Source organism: Labeo rohita, chromosome 24 (genome assembly GCF_022985175.1).
Source record: "Labeo rohita strain BAU-BD-2019 chromosome 24, IGBB_LRoh.1.0, whole genome shotgun sequence".
In the NCBI taxonomy this organism is placed as follows: domain Eukaryota; kingdom Metazoa; phylum Chordata; class Actinopteri; order Cypriniformes; family Cyprinidae; genus Labeo; species Labeo rohita.
The window spans coordinates 13,266,059-13,289,918 of NC_066892.1; the positions used below are offsets into that span (position 1 = coordinate 13,266,059).

Genomic DNA, 23,860 nt, shown 5'->3' on the forward strand with positions numbered 1-23,860 from the left:
TAAGAACCCCGCCATCCCGCGCTCCCCCGCTCATTTTGAGGCTGTACCCCAGCCTGGTCCCCCCGATTTAAAATCCTCTAGACACGCCTCTGCATGGTGGTGTAAGAAAATTAGAGCTGTCTGCACGTCTTGAGATGTTTGCTTACAAACTGATGAAGTCTTTAGTTGTGTTGATATAGTTAGTCAACTGTAGAATTGTATGAATTTTGTCTTTGAGCTCTGTTGGAAGAGACGCAGTAATTAGCATGTTTGAAAGTCTAATTAGGTGCATTGTTTCTTGTCAAAAACATGAAAATGAGTGGCTTTTCACACCAGTCATAAGGGACACGGCTGTGTAGTCACGTGACCGTTATGCCCACAGTCACAGCATGAGTATGGGTGGTTGATCTCTGCTACTTTAGGACAGACCTCCCACACAAATATACAGTATGCGAATATACAGTTTTAGCTTCGCTTTTTATCCTTTGGATCTTTCAACATACTGTAACCGCCATCGAACTGCATAAATTACAGAGCTGTGCATATGTTGGAAACAAAAGGTCTTGACCGAACAAATATTTTGATTGTCTCTTCCACTGTCATTATCCATTCCTAAACAAAAATTAAAATGCTAATGGCTCCCTCCTCTTCTTCTCCATTGTTTCTGTTTGCTTATCAAATGACTGAGGTAAATATGATGTTTCTGCAAGAATGGTTTTCAGAAATCTCTAATGGCTGCAGTGATAATGATAACATGGACATGCATGCATGTTTTTAATAGTCTGTAAAAGTTAGCCTTGTTACCGTATGTAGATTGTTTAATATCAGCCGACTGTGAAATTCTGATTGTTGTCTTATTTTTATTAGATGTAATCTAAAGGTTTGTGCAGTACAAGAGTTGTTTTATGTGTGTAGCATTTAGTAAATCATATTGCACAAGTCCTCCCTCTGAGTCTTGGCAAAGCTGTGAAGGAGTTTGGTAAAATGCTGTTAGACCGCCATTGTAATGTGAGACCGCAGGCTCTATAGCTTGTCAAATTATGTTTTTTTCCTCCGGTGTTCAGCTCTACATTTGTGTGGGTCTCTGAGTCTGTGTGAGACGTTGTCAAAACCTGTCTCAGGCTAGCTCAAGCACAGAATTGACAATGTTCTATGAATTTTTTACCTCTCTAAAAGAGTAATAATAGAAAAGCATTATTTCTTGTGCATTGCTGCAGTCACTTTCAAGCAGGGGCCTCCAAGTATACACCTCTTAAATGTAAAAGCAATAGTTCACCCAAAAATGACATTTCTTCATCAAAACAGATATGGAGAAATGTAGCACACGACTGTAGTCCATCAAATAATGTTATGTGAAGTGAAAAGCTGTGTTTGTAAGAAACAAATCAATGATTAAAGGAGAAGTCCACTTCCAGAACAACAATTTACAAATATTTTACTCACCCCCTTGTCATCCAAAATGTTCATGTCTTTCTGTCATAAGTCGTAAGGAAATTATGGTTTTTGAGGAAAACATTTCAGGATTTTTCTCCATATAATGGACTTCATTGGTGCCCCGATTTTGAACTTCCAAAATGTAGTTTAAATGCAGCTTCAAATGGCTCTAAACGATCCCAGCCGAGGAAGAAGGGTCTTATCTAGCGAAATGATCTGTAATTTTTTTTTGAAAATAAAAATTTGTACACTTTTTAAGCACAAAAGCTTGTGTAGCACTAGCTCTGGGATGCGCGTCCACGACGCTACGTACTATTGAATCACGTCGAAAGTTCACGCAGAACATAGGCAGAACTACAGACCCAGTGTTTACAGAACGAACGCGCAAAGACTAAGGAAGTGCAAGTAAGTCAAACACTGTTTACAAACAAAAAAAATACAATGATGTCGGACGATTCTGAAGTTGTAGGGAAAATGAAATGGAGTTTTTTTGCCATACTCTACCTTTTTGAGCCAGAGTACACAGACGATGACATAGACATGATTCGTAGCGTCGTGGACGTGCATCCCAGAGCTAGTGCTACAGGAGCTTTTGTGCTTAAAAAGTATACAAATTTTTATTTTTCGAATAGATAAGACCATTCTTCCTCAGCTGGGATTATTTAGAGCCCTTTGAATCTGCATTTAAACTGCATTTTGGAAGTTCAAAATCGGGGCACCAATGAAGTCCATTATATGGAGAAAAATCCTGAAATGTTTTCCTCAAAAAACATAATTTTTTTTTACGACTAAAGACAGAAAAACGTGAACATCTTGGATGACAAGGGGGTGAGTAAATTATTTGTTAATTGTTGTTCTGGAATTGGACTTCTCCTTTAAGGCATTTTATATTTTTTAGAGCTGTTTTAGACGGTTGGAAATGGATATTTTTTTATTCAAATGAGATAACTTTTCCACTTTTTCATTCATTACGGATGAAAGACTCATATTTTAGTTCCATTAAAAGGAGAGTTTTGGAGAATTTCTCCAAACTTATTTCTATTAACAAGCAAACTTATCTACATCTTGGAAAGCCTGAGGGTGAGTACGTTGTCATTAAATTTTAATTTTGGGGTGAACTATTCCTTCAATATTTTTTTTTTCAATTATGGTTCTTGCAAAAGAGGTGGTTTTACCTATTTGCTATGCTAAATGCTTTGCTTTTGTGTTTATCCTGTGCAGGTGTGTTGTGGAACCTGTCCTCGTGTGATGCTCTGAAGATGCCTATAATCCAGGACGCTCTAGCCGTCTTGACCAACACCGTGATTATACCCCATTCCACCTGGGACGTTTCCCCACATCAGGAGGACCGCAAGCTTCAAATTCACACGTCCCAAGTACTTCGCAATGCCACCGGCTGCCTGAGGTGAGTGTATGTGTGTGTGCTTTTCTTATAGGATGGAAGAAGAACATTCGTTTACAGGGATAGTTCTTTTACACACCCTCATTTCATTCCAAACCTGTATGACTTTTGCAGAATGAATTTTAAAGAAGATATTTTACATAGTGTTTCAAATTTTTTGTACATATAAAGAAAATAAATGGGGTTCACAGAGTATAGAAAGACTTTCAGGTTTGGAACGACACAATTGCAGACTGTTAGTATGTGTGGACTGTTCACAGATCCATTTGTGCATATATTGCCACACTGAAATTAATGCGTTGACTGATTTAAAGTGGGAGTGAAGCAGTCAATCTGTTTACATTATTTAGTCAACACACAACCAGTCAAAAATTTTTGAACAGTAAGATTTTGTAATGTTTTTTAAAGAAGTCTCTTCTGTTCAGCAAGCCTGCTTTTGATCCAAAATACAGCAAAAGCTGTAATATTGTAAAATATGTTTACTATTTAAAATAACTGCTTTCTATTAGAATATATTTAAATATGTAATTTATTCCTGTGATCAAAGCTATATTTTCAGCATCATTACTCCAGTCTTCACTTTCACATGATCCTTCAGAAATTATTCTAATATGCTGATTTGTTCAAGAAACATTTTTATTATTATTACTAATATTTAAAAATATGTACATTTTTTCAGAATTCTTTGATGAATAGAAAGATCCAAAGATCAGCATTTAACTGAAATGAAAAGCTTTTGTAACATTATACACTATACCGATTTTGGGAAAGAAATTTTGGAAATTAATACTTTTATTTAGCAAGGATGCTTTAAATTGATCAAAAGTGATGATGCCGACATTTATAGTTACAAAAGATTTCTATTTCATATAAATGCTGCTCTTCAGAACTTTATTCATCAAAGAAACCTGAAAATTTTCTACTCTGTTGCTGTTTTCAATATAATAATAATAAATGTTTTTGAGCAGCAAATCAGAATATTAGAATGATTTCTGAAGGATCATGTGACTGGAGTAATGATGCTAAAAAATCCGCTTTAAAATCACAGGAATAAATTACATTTTAAAATATATTGAAATAAAAAGCAGCTATTTTAAATAGTAAAAATATTTCAGAATGTTACTGCTTTTGCTGTACATTGGATCAAATAAATGCAGGCTTGGTGAGCAGAAGAGATTTATTTATTCTATTCAAAAACTCACAGGGTTGGTTTGCCCCAGTGGCCAGTGAATTAATATAAGCATTTCTTTACTTACTTTACACTTGTTTTGAACTGGAAGATGAGGAAGATGAACTTGAAAGGACTGTTGAGCTCACACTGTAAAAAAAAAAAAAAACTATTACAAAAAAGTTGTTTCAACTTTAAAAAGTGTTTGTGCTGCCTTAAAATTTTAAGTTTAAGGTGTTGCAAGATGGTGGCATCCTTGCTCCAAAAACTATAACAAACCGTATTTTGTTCTTTAAAATGGTTGCATTAATTGTTTTTGTTATATATATTTTAATTAAAGGGGAAAATCGGTTGCCTAAACAATGTAAACTTGGCTGACTGCTTCACTTTGGAAGTCCACTTCCAAAACAAAGATTCACATATAATGTACTCACCCCCTTGTCATTCAAGATGTTCATGTCTTTCTCTCTTCAGTCGTAAAGAAATTATGTTTTTTGAGAAAAAACATTTCAGTATTTTTCTCCATATAATGGACTGCTATGGTGCCCCGATTTTGAACTGTCAAAATGCAGTTTAAATGCAGCTTTAAACAATCCCAGATGCGGTTGTAAACGATCCCAGCCAAGGAAGAAGGGTCTTATCTAGAGTAACGATCGGTTATTTTAATAAAATAAAATAATACAGTTTATATACTTTTTAATGTCAAACGCTCATCTTGTCTTACTCTGCCTGGACCTTTTTTTTCCGGTTCATGACAGTTAGTGTATGTCGAAAAACTCCCATCTCATGTTCTCCCTCAACTTCAAAATCGTCTTATATCACTGTGTTACCTTTTTTGTTGAGGGTGTTTGATCTTCTTTGCATGTTCACTTTACAAAGACTGGGTTGGTACTTCTGCAGCGATGTAGGATGATTTTGAAATGATTTTTGAAATTGAGGGAGAAAATACAATTGGAGTTTTTCGACTTAACCTAACTCTCTTGAGTCAGAATACACAGAGTTCAGGGAGAGAAATGCAAGACGAACGTTTGAGACTAAAAAGTATTTAAATTGTATTTTTTTTTTTAATGACAATAACTGATCATTTCACTAGATAAAACCCTTCTTCCTCGGCTGGGATTGTTTACAACCGCATTTGGGATCGTTTGAAGTCACATTTAAACTGCATTTTGGAAGTTCAAAATCGGGGCATCATATCAGTCCGTTATATGGAGAAAAATGCAGAAATGTTTTCCTCAAAAACATAATTTCTTTACAACTGAAGAAAGAAAGACATGAACATCTTGGATGACAAGGGGGTGAGTACGTTATATGTGAATCTTTGTTTTGAAAGTGGACTTCTCATTTAATGTTGGATTTACACAGAAATGTGTAATAAAGAGTGTTCAAGAGGTTTTTTTATGACAGGAATGAATACTTTTATTAAGCAAGAACACATTAATCAGTGACAGTAAAGACATTCCTAATGGTATAAAAATGTCAAATAAATTTCTGTTCATCGAAGAATCTATGAAAGCACACAGGAGTACATTTCATTAAAAGATATTCAAATAGAAAACCTATCAAATTACTACTCTTTATAACATTTTTATCAAATAGATGCAGCCTTGGTGAGCATTAGACAGTTCTTTCAAAAACATTAAAAATCTTACCTAAAAAAGCATATATTGACATCTAAGCAGCAGCTCCTGTTCTCAAAGGAATTAATGCTGAATGAAAAAGACTTCATTCACATACACCTGAGAAACTATAGCCCAGATTGCATTTAAAAAGCCATTCAGCATTCAGAGATGCAGTCAGTCAAAACACCATCGACTATAAATGGGCCGAAAAAGACAGATCTCTCATTAAGAACAGATTGTGGTTTGCACAGTGCTGGTGTTTCTATAGCAGCTTGGCCACGTGATGTAGAGAAGAGAGTTTCATATCTGGACCGCTGAGAACGAGGGTTTCTTTGATGAGCTGACAAAAACAAGAGCTTTGGATTTTTTACACCTCCTTCCTGTTCCATACGGAATGAGGAACAAGCCTGACAAGCCATTTCCCCCAGCCACGTCTGTTGAGTTCATTCGTAACTCTAGATCGCCCGCGGGTAAATCTGAATCATAACCTGCACGGCTTTGTCACGTTGACTAAAGATTTACCATAGCGTTCCTGTCTCTTCTGCATAAAGGAAGAGGACACAAAGCATCTGATTCATGATTTATGCAATAATGCATAATGATGTTTATGTGGCGTGCAAATCTAGCTTATTATGATTTATACATAGCTTCTTGTTGTGAAGAGTTGGTTGAAAAATAACCGAGAAAGTGTTGATTCTCTTGGGTTGTGTATCAGTCTCACGTAAGGTTTTGTTCTTGTATCCATAGCAACAGCGCAGTATTAAACTACATTAAAGTCAGTGCTGAGAGGAACACGCTGCTTTTGTTTGCTTTCCCAGTTTCCTTTTAAGATTTCCTAAACAAATGAAACTTTTTTTCAAGCCATACTTGGAGAACTTTTGCGGTTTCACTAAACTTAGTTGTTATCAGTTGTATTTTTACTTTGTCAACAGAGGTGCATGCACTGTATGCAAACATACACTAAAATGCAAATACAAACAGTCGTTTTATCATCTGATTTTTGTTTTTCTCTAAATAACAAATCTGCTTGTGGTTCCGCTGGTGATTTACTCCTCAGAGTGAATGGCAGTGTCTTGTGTTTCAACAAATCATCTTCTGTAGGAGCGCTGTAAAGAGGCAATTACCCTCCTCCGCATATTAGTCTGTCAAATACGCACACGCTTCAGAAAGTAAAATGCGTATCTTATGCAGACCATGCGATTGCGGACCACACATATCCTATACTGCATTTTCATTTATACGCACAGCTAGTGGCTTATGATAGTTTAGTAAATACATGTGCTGTGATTATTTAATCTTATGTATGGATTCAGAAATGAAATGGATTTTTTAAGTAGTCTTTCAATACTATTTCCACAATCTTTCCAGTTCTTTTTAGAGAATCATAAACATTCAGTGAGACAAGTATAGTGTGACTCACAAGCAAATCACTCTTGTGAATGGGTTATTTTACTGAATCAACAACACTGTAAAATATATATATATATATATATATTCAACTTAAAAAAGAAAGTGTTTGTGCTGCCTTAAAATTTTAAGTTTACTCAACTCAAATATCCAAATTGTCATGTAGCACAATTTAACATTTCACGTCGGCCATTTCTCAAACTGAAGGCTGCATCCTCCGAAGGTCACATTTGCAGGCTGCGTAATTCATCAAGCCTGGTTTATTTCGGTTAACTGGGCATTACATTCGCAAGTCATAAGCATATTGCAACAATTTACGCTTCACTAAGAATAATGGTAACATTTATAACCATTAATATTATAAAATAAGATCTTCTTTATGACGTATGCAGCCTACAAATGCGACCTCTGGAGGATGCAGCCTTCCGATTAAAATTTTAAGGCAGCAGAAACACTAAGTTGAAACTTAGCATAGCGAAGCCAGTGTTCTCAAATTCTAATTCTAACTCTTGAGAACATGGACAAATGGCTCTTAAAAGTCTACGGCGAGACTAGGAAAGTGTGATTTACAACCAAATGACTTCTACAAAAGGTGTTCTTTTTAGTTAGGGAAAACCATACACTGAGACTAGTACTGTATACTTGATTCACAAGCAAATGACTCTTATGAACAGGTTCTTTTAGTGAATCAGATACATACAGTGAGATTAGTGTATGTGCTTCAAGAACAAATGACTTATATAATGTGTTTTTTTTTCAGTGAATGAAAAATAAACATGCAACCTGTGTAGTCTGAATCACAAAGAACTGAACAAATGGCTCCTGAGAGTTGGTTCTTTTTAGTGAATCAAAAACATACAGTCAGTAAGACCAGTGTAATGTGATTCATGAGCAGATGGCTCTTATGAACAGTTATTTTCAACAAATAATAATTACACAGCAGTACCAGTGTAGTGTGATTCACAGACCATGTGACATGACTTATAAACATATTCCTCTTATTGAATCAAAAACATGCTGCAAGACAAGCATAGTGTGATTCACAAGCATCAACTCTTATGAACAGGTTCTGTTTGGTGAATGAGAAACATACAGCAATAAGACCTTTGTAGTGTGATTCACAAGCAAATGATTCTTGTTACTTGGTTCTTTTTAATGAGTGAAAAACTTACAGTAAGACCATTCTAGTGTGATTCACGAGCAAATGACTCTTACAAAAGGGTTCTTTTTAGTGAGTGAAAAAAATACAGCAAGACCAGTGTATCTGATTCACAACCAAATGACTCTTATGAACAGGTTTTTTTAGTGAATCAAAAATGCCTAGCGAGACCAGTATAGTGTAATTCTCAAAGAAATGGACAAATGGCTCTTAAAAGTCTACAGTGAGAACAGGACAGTGTGATTTACAAACAAGTGACTTGTATGAACAGGTTCTGTTTAGTGAATGAGGAACATACAACAAGACCAGTGTAGTGTGATTCACAAGCAAATGATTCTTATAAACTGGTTATTTTAGTGATATTTTAGTGAAAAACATACAGCAAGACTAATCTAGTGTGATTCAGAAGCAAATGTCGTATGATATCTTTTTAGTGAGTGAAAAACATACTGTGTGATCAGTATATTTGATTCACAAGCAAATGACTCTTATGAACAAGTTCATTTTAGTGCATCAAAACCATACACTGAGACCAATGTACTGTAGTGTGATTTAAGAACAAATGACACAAATTATGTTTCTTTTTAGTGAATGAAAAACATACAATGTAACCTGTGTAGTCTGAATCCCAAACAGATGGACAAATGACTCCTGAGAGTTGGTTATTTTCAGTGAATCAAAAACACACATGAGTAAAACCAGTTTAATGTGATTCATGATGCAAATGACTCTTATGAACAGTTCTTTTCAATGAATAATAAATACACAGCAGTACTAGTGTAGTGCGATTCACAGACAAATGACTCTTATGAACATATTCCTCTTATTGAATCAGAAACATGCAGCAAGTCAAGTAAAGTGTGATTCATAAGCAAATGACTCTTATGAACAGGTTATTTTAGTGAATCACAAATGCATAGCGTGACCAGTATAGTGTAAGTCTCAAGGAAATGGACAAATGGCTCTTAAAAGACTACGGCGAGACCAGAAACCTGTGATTTACTTACAAATGACTTGAATTAACAGGTTCTGTTTAGTTTAAATATAGAGCAGTGTAATGTGATTCCTAAGCAAATGATTCTTAAACTGGTTCATTTTAGTGAATCAAAAACATTCAGCAAGACCATTGCAGTGTGATTCATGAGCAAATGATTTGTATGATGTGATTCTTTTCAGTGAATCAAAATCACAGTGCAACCTGTTGTATGTTGTCCAAATCTTGAACAAATTGCCTGTGAGATTTAGTTCTTTAGTGAATCAAAAACATACAGCAAGATCAGTGTTGTTCGATTCATAAACAACTTACTCGTATGAACAAAAATGAGTCATTCCCCAAACGAATGACTCTTATGAGCCAGTTCCTTTAACAACTCATTCAGAAATATGTTTTACTAGTTTGAATCAGTCATTCACTGCCCTGTACAATTTACAACTAAAGCTGTAAAAAATTTTATTTAGCGTGTAAGCAAAATTGACATTTCAACTGAAATATGCTTCAAATATTATAGGTACCCCGAAAATATTTCATGATAATTTGACTGAGACATTTACATTACATTCTCGCTGTCTCAACTGGGTATCACTTTAGAGACAGTCAGTTGTCAATTTCTGACAATTAAATACTTCAATTCAGATGGATGATGTTCGTCAGGGTGGGATTTTTTTCTCTCCCTTGGAGGCGGGAACACTTGAGCAAGCCATTGAAAATCAGTGAAGCAGTGTTTCTGGAATTGAGCCTTGTCCCAATGGGAGTTTGACACACTGCTGCTGTAAATCACTTCCACAAGCAGAAATCAAATTTCTGAAACCTGCGGGTCTCCGTGGGCACAAAAATCTATCTAATAGAAAGAGATTTTCTCAGCCACAAGCACAATCCCTCATGACATCCCAAAAAGGCTTCACAACATTGGATTTTCCTTCTCGCTTTCTCTGTCAGACTTCAGTGAATGGATGAATCAGTCATTTACACAGTTAAATAGCTCCGCGCTCTGTTTAGGTTCGGCAGCTCACCAGCTGTCAGTAGGATCTTAATCGAACCTGAACGGCTGCCCGTTCATACAAATCTTTTCCTTTCATAACTGTGTCAGAGCTTCCCTCAAACCTTCAAATGTTGATTAAGGCGAAATGCACTTTTCCTATACTGAGATCAAAGAGTAAACGTGAGAACTTGAGTTTAGGAAGACTAATGTTCAAATTTATCTCACAAGAAACTGCATTAAAGACATGTTATGAGTTTGTACTCTGTGCTGAACGTTGCTGGAAAGTACTAAAGCACCACTGACTCACAACACTTTGCCTTGAATGTTTATTCATACGTGATCAACAGTTCATAACACATTTATACTTGTCAAATAAACAAAATCTGTGCCATTCGAGAGGTCTACTGATCACAGAAACTTAAGCCGTATTTCCATGGATGAGACGCAGATTGTGTTTCTGGTTTATTTGATAACTCTCACACTGTATTAGGTTTAACTACTATGTACTTACATCAAAAAATAAGTACAGTGTAGTTACTGTGTTCATATTGTATTGCAAAATACTTTTGCTGTTATTAAGGTGGGATATGGGTAAGGTTAGTGACAGGTTTGGTGGTATGGGTAGGTTTAAGGGTGGGTTAAGGTGTAAGAGATGGGTCAGCATTGTAATTATAAATGCAATTACAGAAATTAATTACAGATGTACTGTAATTACACTATCAGTCAAACGTTTTTGAACAGTAAGATTTTTAATGTCTCTTCCTGCATTTATTTGATCCAAAGTACAAAAATGGTCAAATTTTGATATTTTTTTATTATTTAAAATAACTGTTTTCTATTTCAATATATTTTAGAATATAATTTATTCCTGTGATCAAAGCTAAATTTCAGCATCATTACTCCAGTCTTCAGTGTCTCACGATCCTTCAGAAATCATTCTAATATGCTGATTTGCTGTTTAAGAAACATTTTTTATTATTATTATCAATATTTAAAACAGGTGAGTAAATGTTTTTTTTTTTTTGATAAATTATAGAAATTAGTACTTTTATTTAGCAAGGATGCTTTAAATTGATCAAAAATTATGATAAAGACATTTACAGTGTTACAAATGATTTTTATTTCAGATAAACGCTGTTCTTCTGAACTTTCTATTCATCAAAGAACCCTGAAAAAAATGTACTCAGCTGTTTTCAATATAATAATATTAATAATAAATGTTCAGAATATTAGAATGATTTCTGAAGGATCATGTGACTGGAGTAATGATGCTAAAAATTAAGCAGTTCTTTTAAATAGTAAAAATATTTCAAAATTGTACTTTTTTTGCTGTACTTTGGATTAATAAATGCACCCTTGGTGAGCAGAAAAAACTTTTTTAAAAAACATTAAAAATCTTACTGTTCACCAACTCTCTATATTAGAACAAATTACTTTAAATCACATGAACGATAGAGGAATGGTGTCCTTGTTTTATAAGACATTACTGGCTGGACTAAAGGAAGGCTCCAAATCATATCTTTCAGCATGGAAAAGAGATTTACAGGTGGATATCACTATTAAGGAATGGAAGCGTGCCTGTCTTTTGGCTCAAACCCAATCTATCAATACTAGGTGTAGAATACTAGAATACAAATGGATGATGAGGACATATATTACCCCTGTTAAACTACATAGGATTAATTCTAACATTCCGGATACGTGTACAAAATGCAAGGATGAAATTGGTACATTGTTTCATTGTATGTGGGAATGTAGGGAGCTGCACATGTTCTGGAAGGAGGTTCTTGGTGTGGTTTGTGAAATGACCGGAGAAAATATTCCTATGGAACCAAAGCTGTGTTTATTGCATATATATCCTGAAAATGTGTCAGTAAATCCAAGCAAAAAGAAGCTGGTAGATTTTAGTTTCATACAAGCTAAACGCGTGATTGCTTTAGTATGCAAAAACATCCAAAGACCTGTTCTTTCACAGTGGACTAAAGAAATGTCTGACAACCTTGCTCTTGAAAAGTTAACATATGCAATCAGAGGTAAAGCGGAGGTTTTTAAAAAGGTGTGGTCCCCTTTAAGCAATTTGTAAACAGATAAAGTGGAATGGTATGTCATGATGACTGTAATTTGAATTCCTATTTTTAATATACGTTGGTGAATGTTTTTCTATTTAATTTCTTGTGTTTGTATATATTATTTTAGAATTCATTATTATTTAAATGTTATTTTCTGCAATGTTCATGTGGGCTTTGTAACAACAAAATTAACAAAAAACAAAGTTGAACAAAAAATCTTACTGTTCAAAAACTTGTACAATGTAAAAACGTGTATGTACACAGTAAGTGCATTGTATAAAATGATTAATATAAATGTAAGTATTTAAGCCCACCTAATATAAAGTGAGACATTTTTTCTTTAGTTTTATTTAATTATATATTTTAGTCATAGTTTTTCGCTTTTGATGAAATTAACCTCTACATTTTATTATTGTTTTGTCACACCATATTCATTCATTTCAGTCAATTTTACTTTGACTAAAATGGCATCTGATTTTTAGTCAACAAAAAACATTTTGGTTTATGGAAAAACTGCAAAATTTTCTTTGATAGGCTTCATAGGACACTGAAAGGGATCATTAATTAATCACCCTCATGTCGTTCCAAACCCGTAAGACCTTCGCTCATCTTCGGAACACAAATTAAGATATTCTGAAGAATTCCGACAGTATTCTTGTAGCTTCATAACATTACGGTTAAACCACTGATGTCACATGGACTGTTTTATTGATGTCCCTACTACCTTTCTAGGCCTTAAACGTGGTAATTATGTTGCTGTCTATGCAGGGTCAGAAAGCTCTCGGATTTCATCAAAAAATATCTTGTGTTCCAAAGATTAATGAAGGTCTTACAGGTTTGGAACAACATGAGGGTGAGTAATTAATGACAGAATTTTAATTTCTGGGTGGACTATCTCTTTAAAACAGCTATAGCTGGCATAAACACTCCTTGATAGGCTTCATAAGACACTGAAGCTGCACTTTTATCACAGCAGGTGATTGTGTTCAGTTTTTGAGCAGCTGTGGAGGTCCATGTTGGACTGCAGGAAGGGTTAAATTGTGCTGTTGGTGCTCCAGATGTTCAGGTGCTTCTAGCTCACCTTGCCATTTGGCTTCTGTAACCGTGATAACCACCCCACCCCTAGTGTCAGCCAACTAGAGACCTGGCACGTCTTCATTTTGGCTCCTGTCATAAAACCTCACAATTCACCTAAAGAGACAATCTGTCAAAATCTGCATCCTGCAGCGTTCAAATACTAAGTAAGTCTGACGATGACATTTCCTCTATATTCCCAGTGGTCACCAGGCGAATAAGTGTTTCGAGTTTATTTTTACAAGAGCACATTGTAGCTGTTGAATAGTTCATTTAAGCAAGGCTATTAAAACACTAAGGCACAGACGTTTCTCCTTGTAAGGAATTTTTAAGGTGTGCTTGATTGAAAACAGCACTAATTGTGTTCAATAAGTAATTTGCTAACAAAGTGTACTAATTAATTAGATGGAGTGCCCGCGTGACAGAAATTAAAGTAAATGAATAAGCAATAAAATCTAAAGGGCTCATTAATTGTGGAAAATTAGCCGGAGCACGCTTGACGATTCACGGTGAGTCACGTGACCTCACGTAAGTCTTAAACTTCAATCATGATGCTAATTGCAGTGCCTTTCATTTGCGTTGACTTACGTTGGCGTTCATCAGGTAACTGTTAAACACTGATGCCAGTTTCTTGATTGAAGTGGACCGCTGAATTATGGAAAATGAGCATTCAGTGTAACGTTTGGAGTCATTTATCTTAACACAATTTTCAAGTTTTCATTTCAAAGATACTTTTGTTTGTAGAAATAGATTTATACTACACTGTTCAAGCATCTTATTTATAGACAAAGATGTCAATGCTAGCTCTAAAGACTCTTCTTAATTTAAAAGCAAATTTTTCGAGCTAGCAGTTTGGTTTGGGCTGTTTTGAAGCAGGTTGTGTGTGTGATTACCTGTGGATCTCTCAGCAGTGTTTTGCTACATAAAGTGCTAGTTGAACTGTATTTCTCAGCAGTGTGGCGGCAATGTCACACTTAAGTAATGTAGCTTTTCGGTAGTTAAAGCTATTGTATTGATTAGGCAGCAGGGGAGTGATGACAACAAAGTTGTTTAGATGATTCTCAACCAGACAGTTATATACATTATTAGGCCTTCCTGTAATTATTGCAGTATTATTAGTGACAGCAGGGCTCAACGCTAAGGATTTTTTTTTACTGGCCCGGTACATACCAATTAAATTCTCGATTCCAGTTTCAATACCAAAGCAAAACCTACTAGCCTAACAAATATAAAGTTCAAACATTATTTGTATGTTCAAAAAATATATTTATTATCATTAATATTTTATTACAAATGAAAAGAGAAAAAAGGGAAAAACAGCAGACAGAATGAAAAAAAAGCAAACAGCAGGTGGCACTTATGGAATAACAGTGGTATTATGTTTCTTTGGGTACCGCTGTAAACAAATCAGAGTCGTGCTTATGAACGCTACTTTAAATGCATCATACGTGGGCAAATGAAAAGAAATGCCATGTAAACTTTTCTTAAAACAGTCAGTTCCCTTCAGAGATACATTTATATAAACCCCCGTTTCAATATTTAAGGTAATATTTCCAATATTTTGCGCATTGTGAACCGTGATTTTGCTCTGCCTGCTACAGTATTTTTTCCTCTTTGCATTCGTCTTCAGCGTCTCTGGCATCTGTTAAAGGAGTGATTTTATGCTTTTTCACTTTTGTGAATTTAAGTCAGTGTGTGGTGTGTATCTTTGGGCATAAAAAAGATCTACAAAGTTACAAATCCATTAGATATTTCCTTTTTAATCTCTTTTCAAGAACTACTAGTTTTCCGCATGCAATGATGTCACAAACGCGGTCCATTAGAATATCATTAAATTAAAACTAAATTAAATCAAAACTTATAACGTGAGTGTTTTTTAAAATGCATAAACTTGAACTAGAATAGGCTAGGCTGATTAGTGATGATGTTTTTTGATAATGTTAGGCTGCTTTTAGCTTTTTGCTGGAGCTGGTTTAGGGCAATGAAACTAAGTATGTAAAATAATTAAATAAATTATCACAATAATATCATGTATTGGCAATCTCGCAGGCTGAGGATAGGACTCAACACTACTGTAACATGTTATTTACTCACCCTCCATTCATCCTAGGTGTATACTCTTTCCTTCTGAAAGCATCTAATAGAGTCTAATAAAGTGCATCCATCCATAATAAAAAAGTGCCTCACACGGCTCCCGGGGGTCTCCTGTAGTGAATCAATGCATTTTTGTGAGAAAAATATCCATATTTAAAACGTAAGATTCACTATTAATCTAGCTTGTGCTAACTGCTATGACAAGGGGCATGGCAGTACTGAAACACCGTCTAAGCTGTTCGCCCGTCGCAACGCAATGGGACAGCTAACCAATCACAACACATTTCCTTTTTTTGGAAGGCGGGCCTTCATTAAACCCGGAAATAATCGAGCCATTAGTGCCAGGCTGGGAGAAAGGTATTGTAATAATGTAAATAATGCATTTTTGGAATCTATATATATATTCGTAAATGTATGTTATTTATATATGGATATAAATATACACAGTACACATTTTTATTTTGGATGCGATTAATCGATTTGACAGCACTACTTATAATTAATATGAAAATTGAGATGTAAAGCTAATAACTTCATGAACATTTTGTATTCTTTATTTTTATTATATTTTAACTCAGATATATTTTAATGTACATTTATTAATTGCGTTATTGTATTATTTAATTTTTTATTATATTTTGTTAAAAGAAATGACTGGAGCTAATAAGAAATCAAATTAAGTGGACAGTATGTGTAATGATGATAAAAGTGTTATTTATTCATTATTTATTCATTTTAATTATTTATTATTATTTAATGTGCGAATAAAGTGATAATGGAGTCACACAAAGCTAATAATTAATAAAAAAATAAATGGTCATTGTGTATTTATGTAATAATAGTGTCTTTTGTAGCATCATGATATCATGTCTGGATAGTAGTGTAATGCACCGTTATCTCTGTCTGTTTTTCTTACACATCCTCACTCCGCACACAGCGGTGCGGCGCTCCTTTCGTGCTTATCTGTAGGCGTGTAGCTGTTCTCCAGCAGCTGAATATTCACACCGAAATGCTTTATGGACAATATCAGCCACTTTGCACTTCTGCCCTGTCAGCATCAGATTACCCTACGCAGGGGGATTTATGAAATAATTTCATCATTTTGGAATACTCCATCAAACGACGCTCTGATAAATCAAGCCGCCGCCACCATCTAATTGCCGCCCTCCCTCTCCCCCTTTCTCATATCAGTCCAGCGTGACACACCTTGAAAAGTAATGAAACAATTTCTCTTTTTCTCCTCTCGGCCCGCATGATGCATCATCTACGTTCCTGCCAGGCTGCGAGCAGACCCACCCTCAGTCACATCCATCACTCACCATCACAAGTGAATCATCTCTCTGAGCTCGGTCTCAATTACAGGGCTCAGGACACCCTTTCCTACAGGCTGGGAAGAGTTTGATGCATTCGTAAAAGCTGCTGGGAGCCGAGAGAAAATAGGAGAAGGAGGCCAACGGGAAGTAGAAATGCTAATTGGTGCTGGTGCTGGTGCAAGCACAAGAGGGAGTAGATATTTGTGGTCTATGTTTATGGAGGAACTCAAACCCTGAGGTCTCCTCTCTTCCCGTTAATGTTCCCTGTGTGCTGTTAATGGGACTCATTTAACTGGTTAATAACCCAGAATGATTCCTAGATTTGGGAAGTTGTTGTAATTCACTACTGGAGTCAAATAGTTGGATTTTTATATATATATATATATATATATATATATATATTTAGAATACTTTTACACTGTGCAAAGACCAGGGAAGCATTGATTTAATCGGCTTAATTATTTTCATTCTAAATGAATTAAATAAAAGTAATGTGTTGTTTTTATTATATCATTAATTATCTAATTTGCCATGACTTAAAATCTAAAATCTGTGATATTTCTGTTTAAAAAGAATTAAAAGAAATTTGTAATGAATTTAGATATAAAGTAGCAACTTACACAATTAATAATATAATAGTAAAAAAAAAATTATATATATATACATATATATATATATATATATATATTTTTTTTTTTTTGATATTTTATATATGTTATATTTTATTTTTACATTTTTACATTTTATGTGTATATACAGGGCATACTATATTTGAAAATGCTGAAATTTCATAAAAAGTAGAAAAGAAAAAATATATATGTATATATATATATATATATATATATATATATATATGTTCTACTTTTTATTAAAAAAAAATGTAAAATATTACAATATATATAAAAAATAATTTATTTCCCTTTTTGTTTTAAGTTATAAGTCATTTATTGTGTAAGACAAACATTGCAATTAAAATAGTACAATATTGCAATAATAAAATATTACTGCAATTTAAAATAGTGGTTTTCTATTTTAATATACTTTAAAATAGAAATTATTTTTGTCATGCAAAGCTGTTTTTTCAGCATCATTACTCCAGTCTTCTGTGTCACATGATTCCTCAAAAATCATTCTAATATGCTGATTTATTACCAATGTTAGAAACATGTGCTGCTTAATTTTTATTTTTATTTTTATTTTGGAACTTGTGATACTTTTTTCAGGATTCTTTGATGAATGAAAGTTTAAAAGCACAGGATTTATTTTAAATAAACATCTTTTCAAAAGTCTGTCCTATCACTTTGTATCATTTAACACACTCTTTCTGAATAAAATGACTAATTTCTATCAAAAAAGAAAGAAAAAAACATTTACTGACCCCAAACATTTGAACAGTAGTGTATATTGTTTAAAAAAAAAAACTGTTTTAAATAAATGCTATTCTTTTATACAATTTATTTATAAAAGAATCATGAAAAATGTATTGTAGGTTACAAAAATATATTAAAGCAGCACAACTATTCAACATTGATAATAAATCAGCATATCAGAATGATTTCTAAAGGGTCGTGTGACAATTAGACTGGAAATAAATTATAACACAGAAATAAATTATATTTTAAAGTATATTAAAACAGTATTTTAAATTTCAATAATATTTCACAGTATTACTGTTTTTTCTGTATTTTTAATCAAATAAATGCAGCCTTGATAAGCATGAGACTTCTTTAAAAAACATGAAAAATCTTACCGATCACAAACTTTTGAACGACAAAAATAGATAAAGATAGATTCATACCGTTTTAAAATAACACTACTTAAACTGCTGTGTAACAGTAGATACTTCACTCAGGTCAATAAAAGGTAAAACGCTTTACACGTGGAAATCCGAGCTAAATTCTTGGCATGAATCGGTGCTATTCTCACTTAATGGAAGGCTCAATGCAGCCCTTTGTGTGGGAAATTAAACATCCAAGCACCGCAAGGGCCATATGGGAAAATAGTTAATCAAAGGTTATGCTAATGCACATCAGGCTGAGAGAAGAGCTCTGGGCTCCCAACGCCTGCCTCCCCCTTTATGCAATAAAACAGTTATGCGGGAGACATAAATGATGAGACATTACTATTCATAACCAAGAGACTAAGACTACCCAAACCAGATGTCAGAAAACACAGCTGCTGTGCTTTTGGTCAGATTTTCAATTTATTTCTAGTCATTTAAAATTCATCTCTGCCACAGAGCAGTCTGTGAAACAAGCTCCCTAATATTTCAAAATAAAGTCTGTTTATGTTCATTTTAAATTGAAAACCGGACCCTCTGCTAATGTCACGGGGAACATCTCGATAGATCATTTTGATGGCTTACACTCATTTATAAACGCGGGAAGTGAACCACACAATTGCATGCGCACATGCCTCTGTGACCGAAACAAATTGGCACAAACTTCATGAATTATTGATGATGACACCGCAGAACAGTGGACAGAGCAAAAATTACTTTGTGTGAAGTTTTCATCCAATGCACAAGAGAGGAGGATGCAGGAGTGGAAAAAGTTTCTCTTTGTTTTCTTTGGAAGGGACCGATTATATAACACTGTTATATGCTTAAGTTAATATGACATATCAAAAAGCATTATAGATACATAATTAGATCAGAGTATACACTGCTGTTCTGTAGTTTATGATCTGAAAGATTTTCAAGTTTTTAGAGGAATCTCTACACAGAATAAAACAGTCATATTGTGAAATACTATTACAATTTAAAATAACGGTTTCGTATTTTAATATATTTTCAAATCTAATATATTTCTGTGATGCAAAGCTGAATTTTCAGCATCATTACTCCAGTCTTCAGTGTCACATGAGCCTTCAGAAATCATTCTAATATGCTGATTTATATATATATATATATATATATATATATATATTTGGAACCTGTGATACATTTTTAAGGATTATTTGATGAATAAAAAGTTTAAAAACACAACATTTATTTTTTAAGTCCTTACTATCACTTTTAATCAATTTAACACATATTTGCTGAATAAAGGTCACATGATTCTTCAGAAATCATTCTAATATGCTGATTTATTATCAATGTTAGAAACAGTTGTGCTGCTTAATGTTTTTTTTTTTTTTTGGGAACTTAAAAATAACGTAATACTTTTTTCAGGTTTCTTTGATGAATAAAAAGTTTAACAGCATTTATTTTAAATAAACATCTTTCCTGTCACTCTGTATCATTTAACACGTTCTTGCTGAATAAAATTATTAATTTCTATCAAAAAAGAAAGAAAAAAACATTTACTGACCCCAAACATTTAAACGGTAGTGTATATAGAAAACATTTCTATTTTAAATAAATGCTGTTCATATGCATACATCTTATTCATAAAAGAATCCTGAAAAAAAGTTTTACAGGTTCCAACAAAAATATATTTAAATATTAAGCAGCACAACTGTTTTCAACACTGATAATAAATCAACATATTAGAATGATTTCTGAATGATCATGTGACACTGAAGACTGGAGTAATGACTGAAGAAAATTCAGCTTTGCATCGCAGAAATAAATTATATTTTAAAGTATATTAAAATAGAAAACCATTATTTTAAATTGCAATAATATTTCACAATATTACTCTTTTTTCTGTATTTTTAATCAAATAAATGCTTGATGAGCATAACAAACTTAAAAAAAAAAAATTAAAAATCTTAAATGATCTCAAACTTTTAAATGACAGTGTATTATGTCAGGTGGGAAACACACACACACAAAATTCTTGCAAAATGTGTAAAATATATAGAAATAAATAAAACCAAACACAACTAAATACATTATCATAGGGTACATGCCTGCACAGGGATGTAAAATGTACAACTGAGGTCAAAAGTTTACATCCCCCTTTCAGAATCATTAAAAATGTTAATTATTTTACCAAGAAATGTATGCAAATGTATGATTTTGAGATCCATCTTTTCACACTGGGAAAAGCTGAGGGACTCACATGCAACTATTACAGAAGGTTCAAACGCTCACTGATTCATCAGTAGGAAAAACCATGCATTAACCATGGGGGTGAAAACTTTTGAACAGAATGGAGATGTGTACATTTTTCTTATTTTGCCTAAATATAATATTTTTTTTTCATTTAGTACTGCCCTTCTGAAACTACAGAAGATACTTACGTGTTTCTTAAGAAGACAAAATAAGTTACATTTTCCCTGATCTTCAAATTCAAAAAATGTTCACCCCCCCCGGCTTTTAATGTATCGTGTTTCCTTCTGGAGCATCAGTGAACGTTTTAACCTTCTGCAATAGTTGCATATGGGTCCCTCAGTTGTCCTCAGTGTGAAAAAATGCATCTTAAAATCATACAGTCATAGTTGGAAAGAGTTTAAATTCACAAAAATGCTGGAAAACCGAATCATTTGTGGGTCAGACAGTAGTAGTGATCGCGTCCTTATTTCCCAGTTGCTGGATGTCATTTTAACTGTGTCATTTCTTCTGCGGTCATCCTGATTTGATCCACACCAGCAACCACACGCTTTTCCCTCCATCTACCATTTGCGTGGATCATAAGAAAAGGGCGAAATGACTAATTAGCGTGTTTGTTCTCACACAAGCACATTAATAACTGTCATTAATTGCCTGGAATGCAATACACAAGCGGAAAAATAAAGAATGGACATCAATAAGCTCACATCCCCCAAGCCACCCAATCAAAGAGAGACAGACCTTGGCCTCTACAGGAAGGCACCTTTAAGAATTATGAGTTTGTCTTCCTAAGCTATAATTCATATTAAAGATTTTCTGATGTGCTACCACATTCAGGCTTCCAATGCCTAACCTCATAAACGCCCGATGATTTAGCACGTGCCTCATTCCTCGGGGTGTCTGTTGTAATGAAATAGTAATTTCTTCATTCAAATGAAACACGTCTGTTGTGACATGAGTGTTTCTGTAAGCCTTGCCTCCTCGCATGACTTTTTGATGAAAACTTGCTCAACAAATTGGATGTAACACTTACAGGTCTTAAATTCCAAAGCTGGTACTGTCAGGCCTTTTGAATATTTAATGGCATAATAAAGCAGGGCCATAAAGGAACTAAATAGATAAGTTTGTAATTCAAACGCTCCATATGCAGGCTAAATTATGTATTTCCAATGCCTTTTCAGGTATATTCATGTATTATAGAGGAGGAGGCAAGGCAGTTCTAATAAATGATACATAGCAATTGATTCAGTTCTGGTGAATATAGAAATGTAAATCTTCTGCGGAGTAATGTATCCTGTTTCCCATTACAGTTGATGTGAGTGAATTTTTCTTATTACGTGTGGGCTGTTTTCCCAAAGGCAGTTTCATATGGTGTGGCATAGAGACACACATGTGTCATATTCTTTCGGTCAAGCACACAAGGGAGTTTTTAGCCGAGATCAAACCGTTTTCAGTACATTGATATGATGTGGAATAGAACTATTTTTTTTGCTGTTATTGTGTGTCTAACAGACATGTGGGTGAAGTTTTAATGCCTGCTGTTGTGTCATTTGCACAGAGATATTGAATGCATTACAGCAAGTCCTAACCAGGCACCACAAGCAATAAATCTTAAATGTTTTTGTCCTAAACACCTGTGGCCACAACAAGCAACATACATTTTGTAGAAGTCTTCTGTTCAACAAGGCTGCTTTAATTTGATCAAAAATAAAGTAAAAAAGTAATACTGTGAAATATTACCATTTAAAATCTGTTTTCTATTTAAATATATTTTAAAAAGTAATTTATTCCTGTGAGCTGAATTTGCAGCATCATTACTCCAGTCATCAATGTTGAGCCCATATGTTAATATTTTGTGGAAATGGATGCATATTTAGATTCTTTGTTAAATAGGAAGTTTGAAAGATCTGCTCTAATTTGAAGTGTGTGTGTGTTTTTTTTTTTCTTTTTTTGGTGATGTAAAATTGTGATAAGTATAAATCTAATTGAATATAAGTATTAATTTCTTATTAATTAATTGTTTAAATATTAACTTCTTATATGTACACTACCAGTCAAAAGTTTTTGTACCATAAGATTTTTTAAAGAAGTCTCTGCTCACCAAGCCTGCATTTATTTGATCCAAAATACAGAAAATATTTTTACTATTTAAAATAACTGTTTCTATTTGAATATATTTTAAAATGTAATTTATTCTTGTGATCAAACTTACATTTTCAGCATCATTACTCCAGTCTTCAGTGTCAAATGATCCTTCAGAAATCATTCTAATATGTTGATTTGCTGTTCAAGAAACATTTTTATTAGTACATTTTTTCAGGATACTTTGATTAATAGAAAGATTCAAAGATCAGAATTTATCTGAAATAAAAAGCTTTTGTAACATTATACACTATACCGTTCAAAAGCTTGGAGTCTGTAAAAGGGGGAAATTATAGAAATTAATACCTTTACTTAGCAAGGATGCTTCTAATTGATTAAAAGTGATGATAAAGACATTGATAATGTTAAAAACGATTTCCGGTATAGTCAGGTATATATTGTTTTTCTGAACCTTTTTTTCATCAAAGAAACCTGGAAAAATCCACTCAGCTGTTTTCAACATAAAACAGCAAATTAGCATATTGAAATGATTTCTGAAGGATCATGAGACTGGAGTAATGATGCTAAAAATTCAGTTTTGAAATCACATTAAAATATATTCAAATAGAACATTATTTTACATAGTAAAAACATTTCAGATAAGGTTTTTGCTATACTTTGGATCTGGTTTGGAAGAGAAGAGACTTCTTTAAAAACATTAAAAAATCTTACTGTTCAAAAACTTTTGACTGGTAAAAAAAAAATATGCACATTTTGTAATACCAGCTAAAATTTTACTTTATATATACATAAATTTGGCTGAATGGCTACTACTAAATCCCAAAATTGTCAATGACATACTGTCGCTACACCAACAGTGGTATCTCATTGGTCACCAATCACATTTTAAACATTAAATATGTTCTGATTAGCCAATCTAATGAGATTTGTCAAATTGCACAGTTTTTTCACTTCCAGCTTGGACTGAAAAATTGCTGGAGACTTGCAGCTGTATCTGGATAGAACACTGTTTGTGTTTGTACAATAAGCCTATTACATTCGTTCCTCGTCCATATTCAGC

The 23,860-nt window shown here is 33.7% G+C and overlaps 1 protein-coding gene across 1 annotated transcript in view; it reads left to right on the forward strand.

The window, feature by feature from the left end:
* The window catches only part of ctnnd2a (catenin (cadherin-associated protein), delta 2a), a 394,266-nt gene that overhangs the window by 302,791 nt on the left and 67,615 nt on the right, over window positions 1-23,860 (forward strand). The window contains 1 exon segment of the mRNA XM_051098760.1: window positions 2,635-2,818. Coding sequence (XP_050954717.1) covers window positions 2,635-2,818 — 184 coding nt within the window.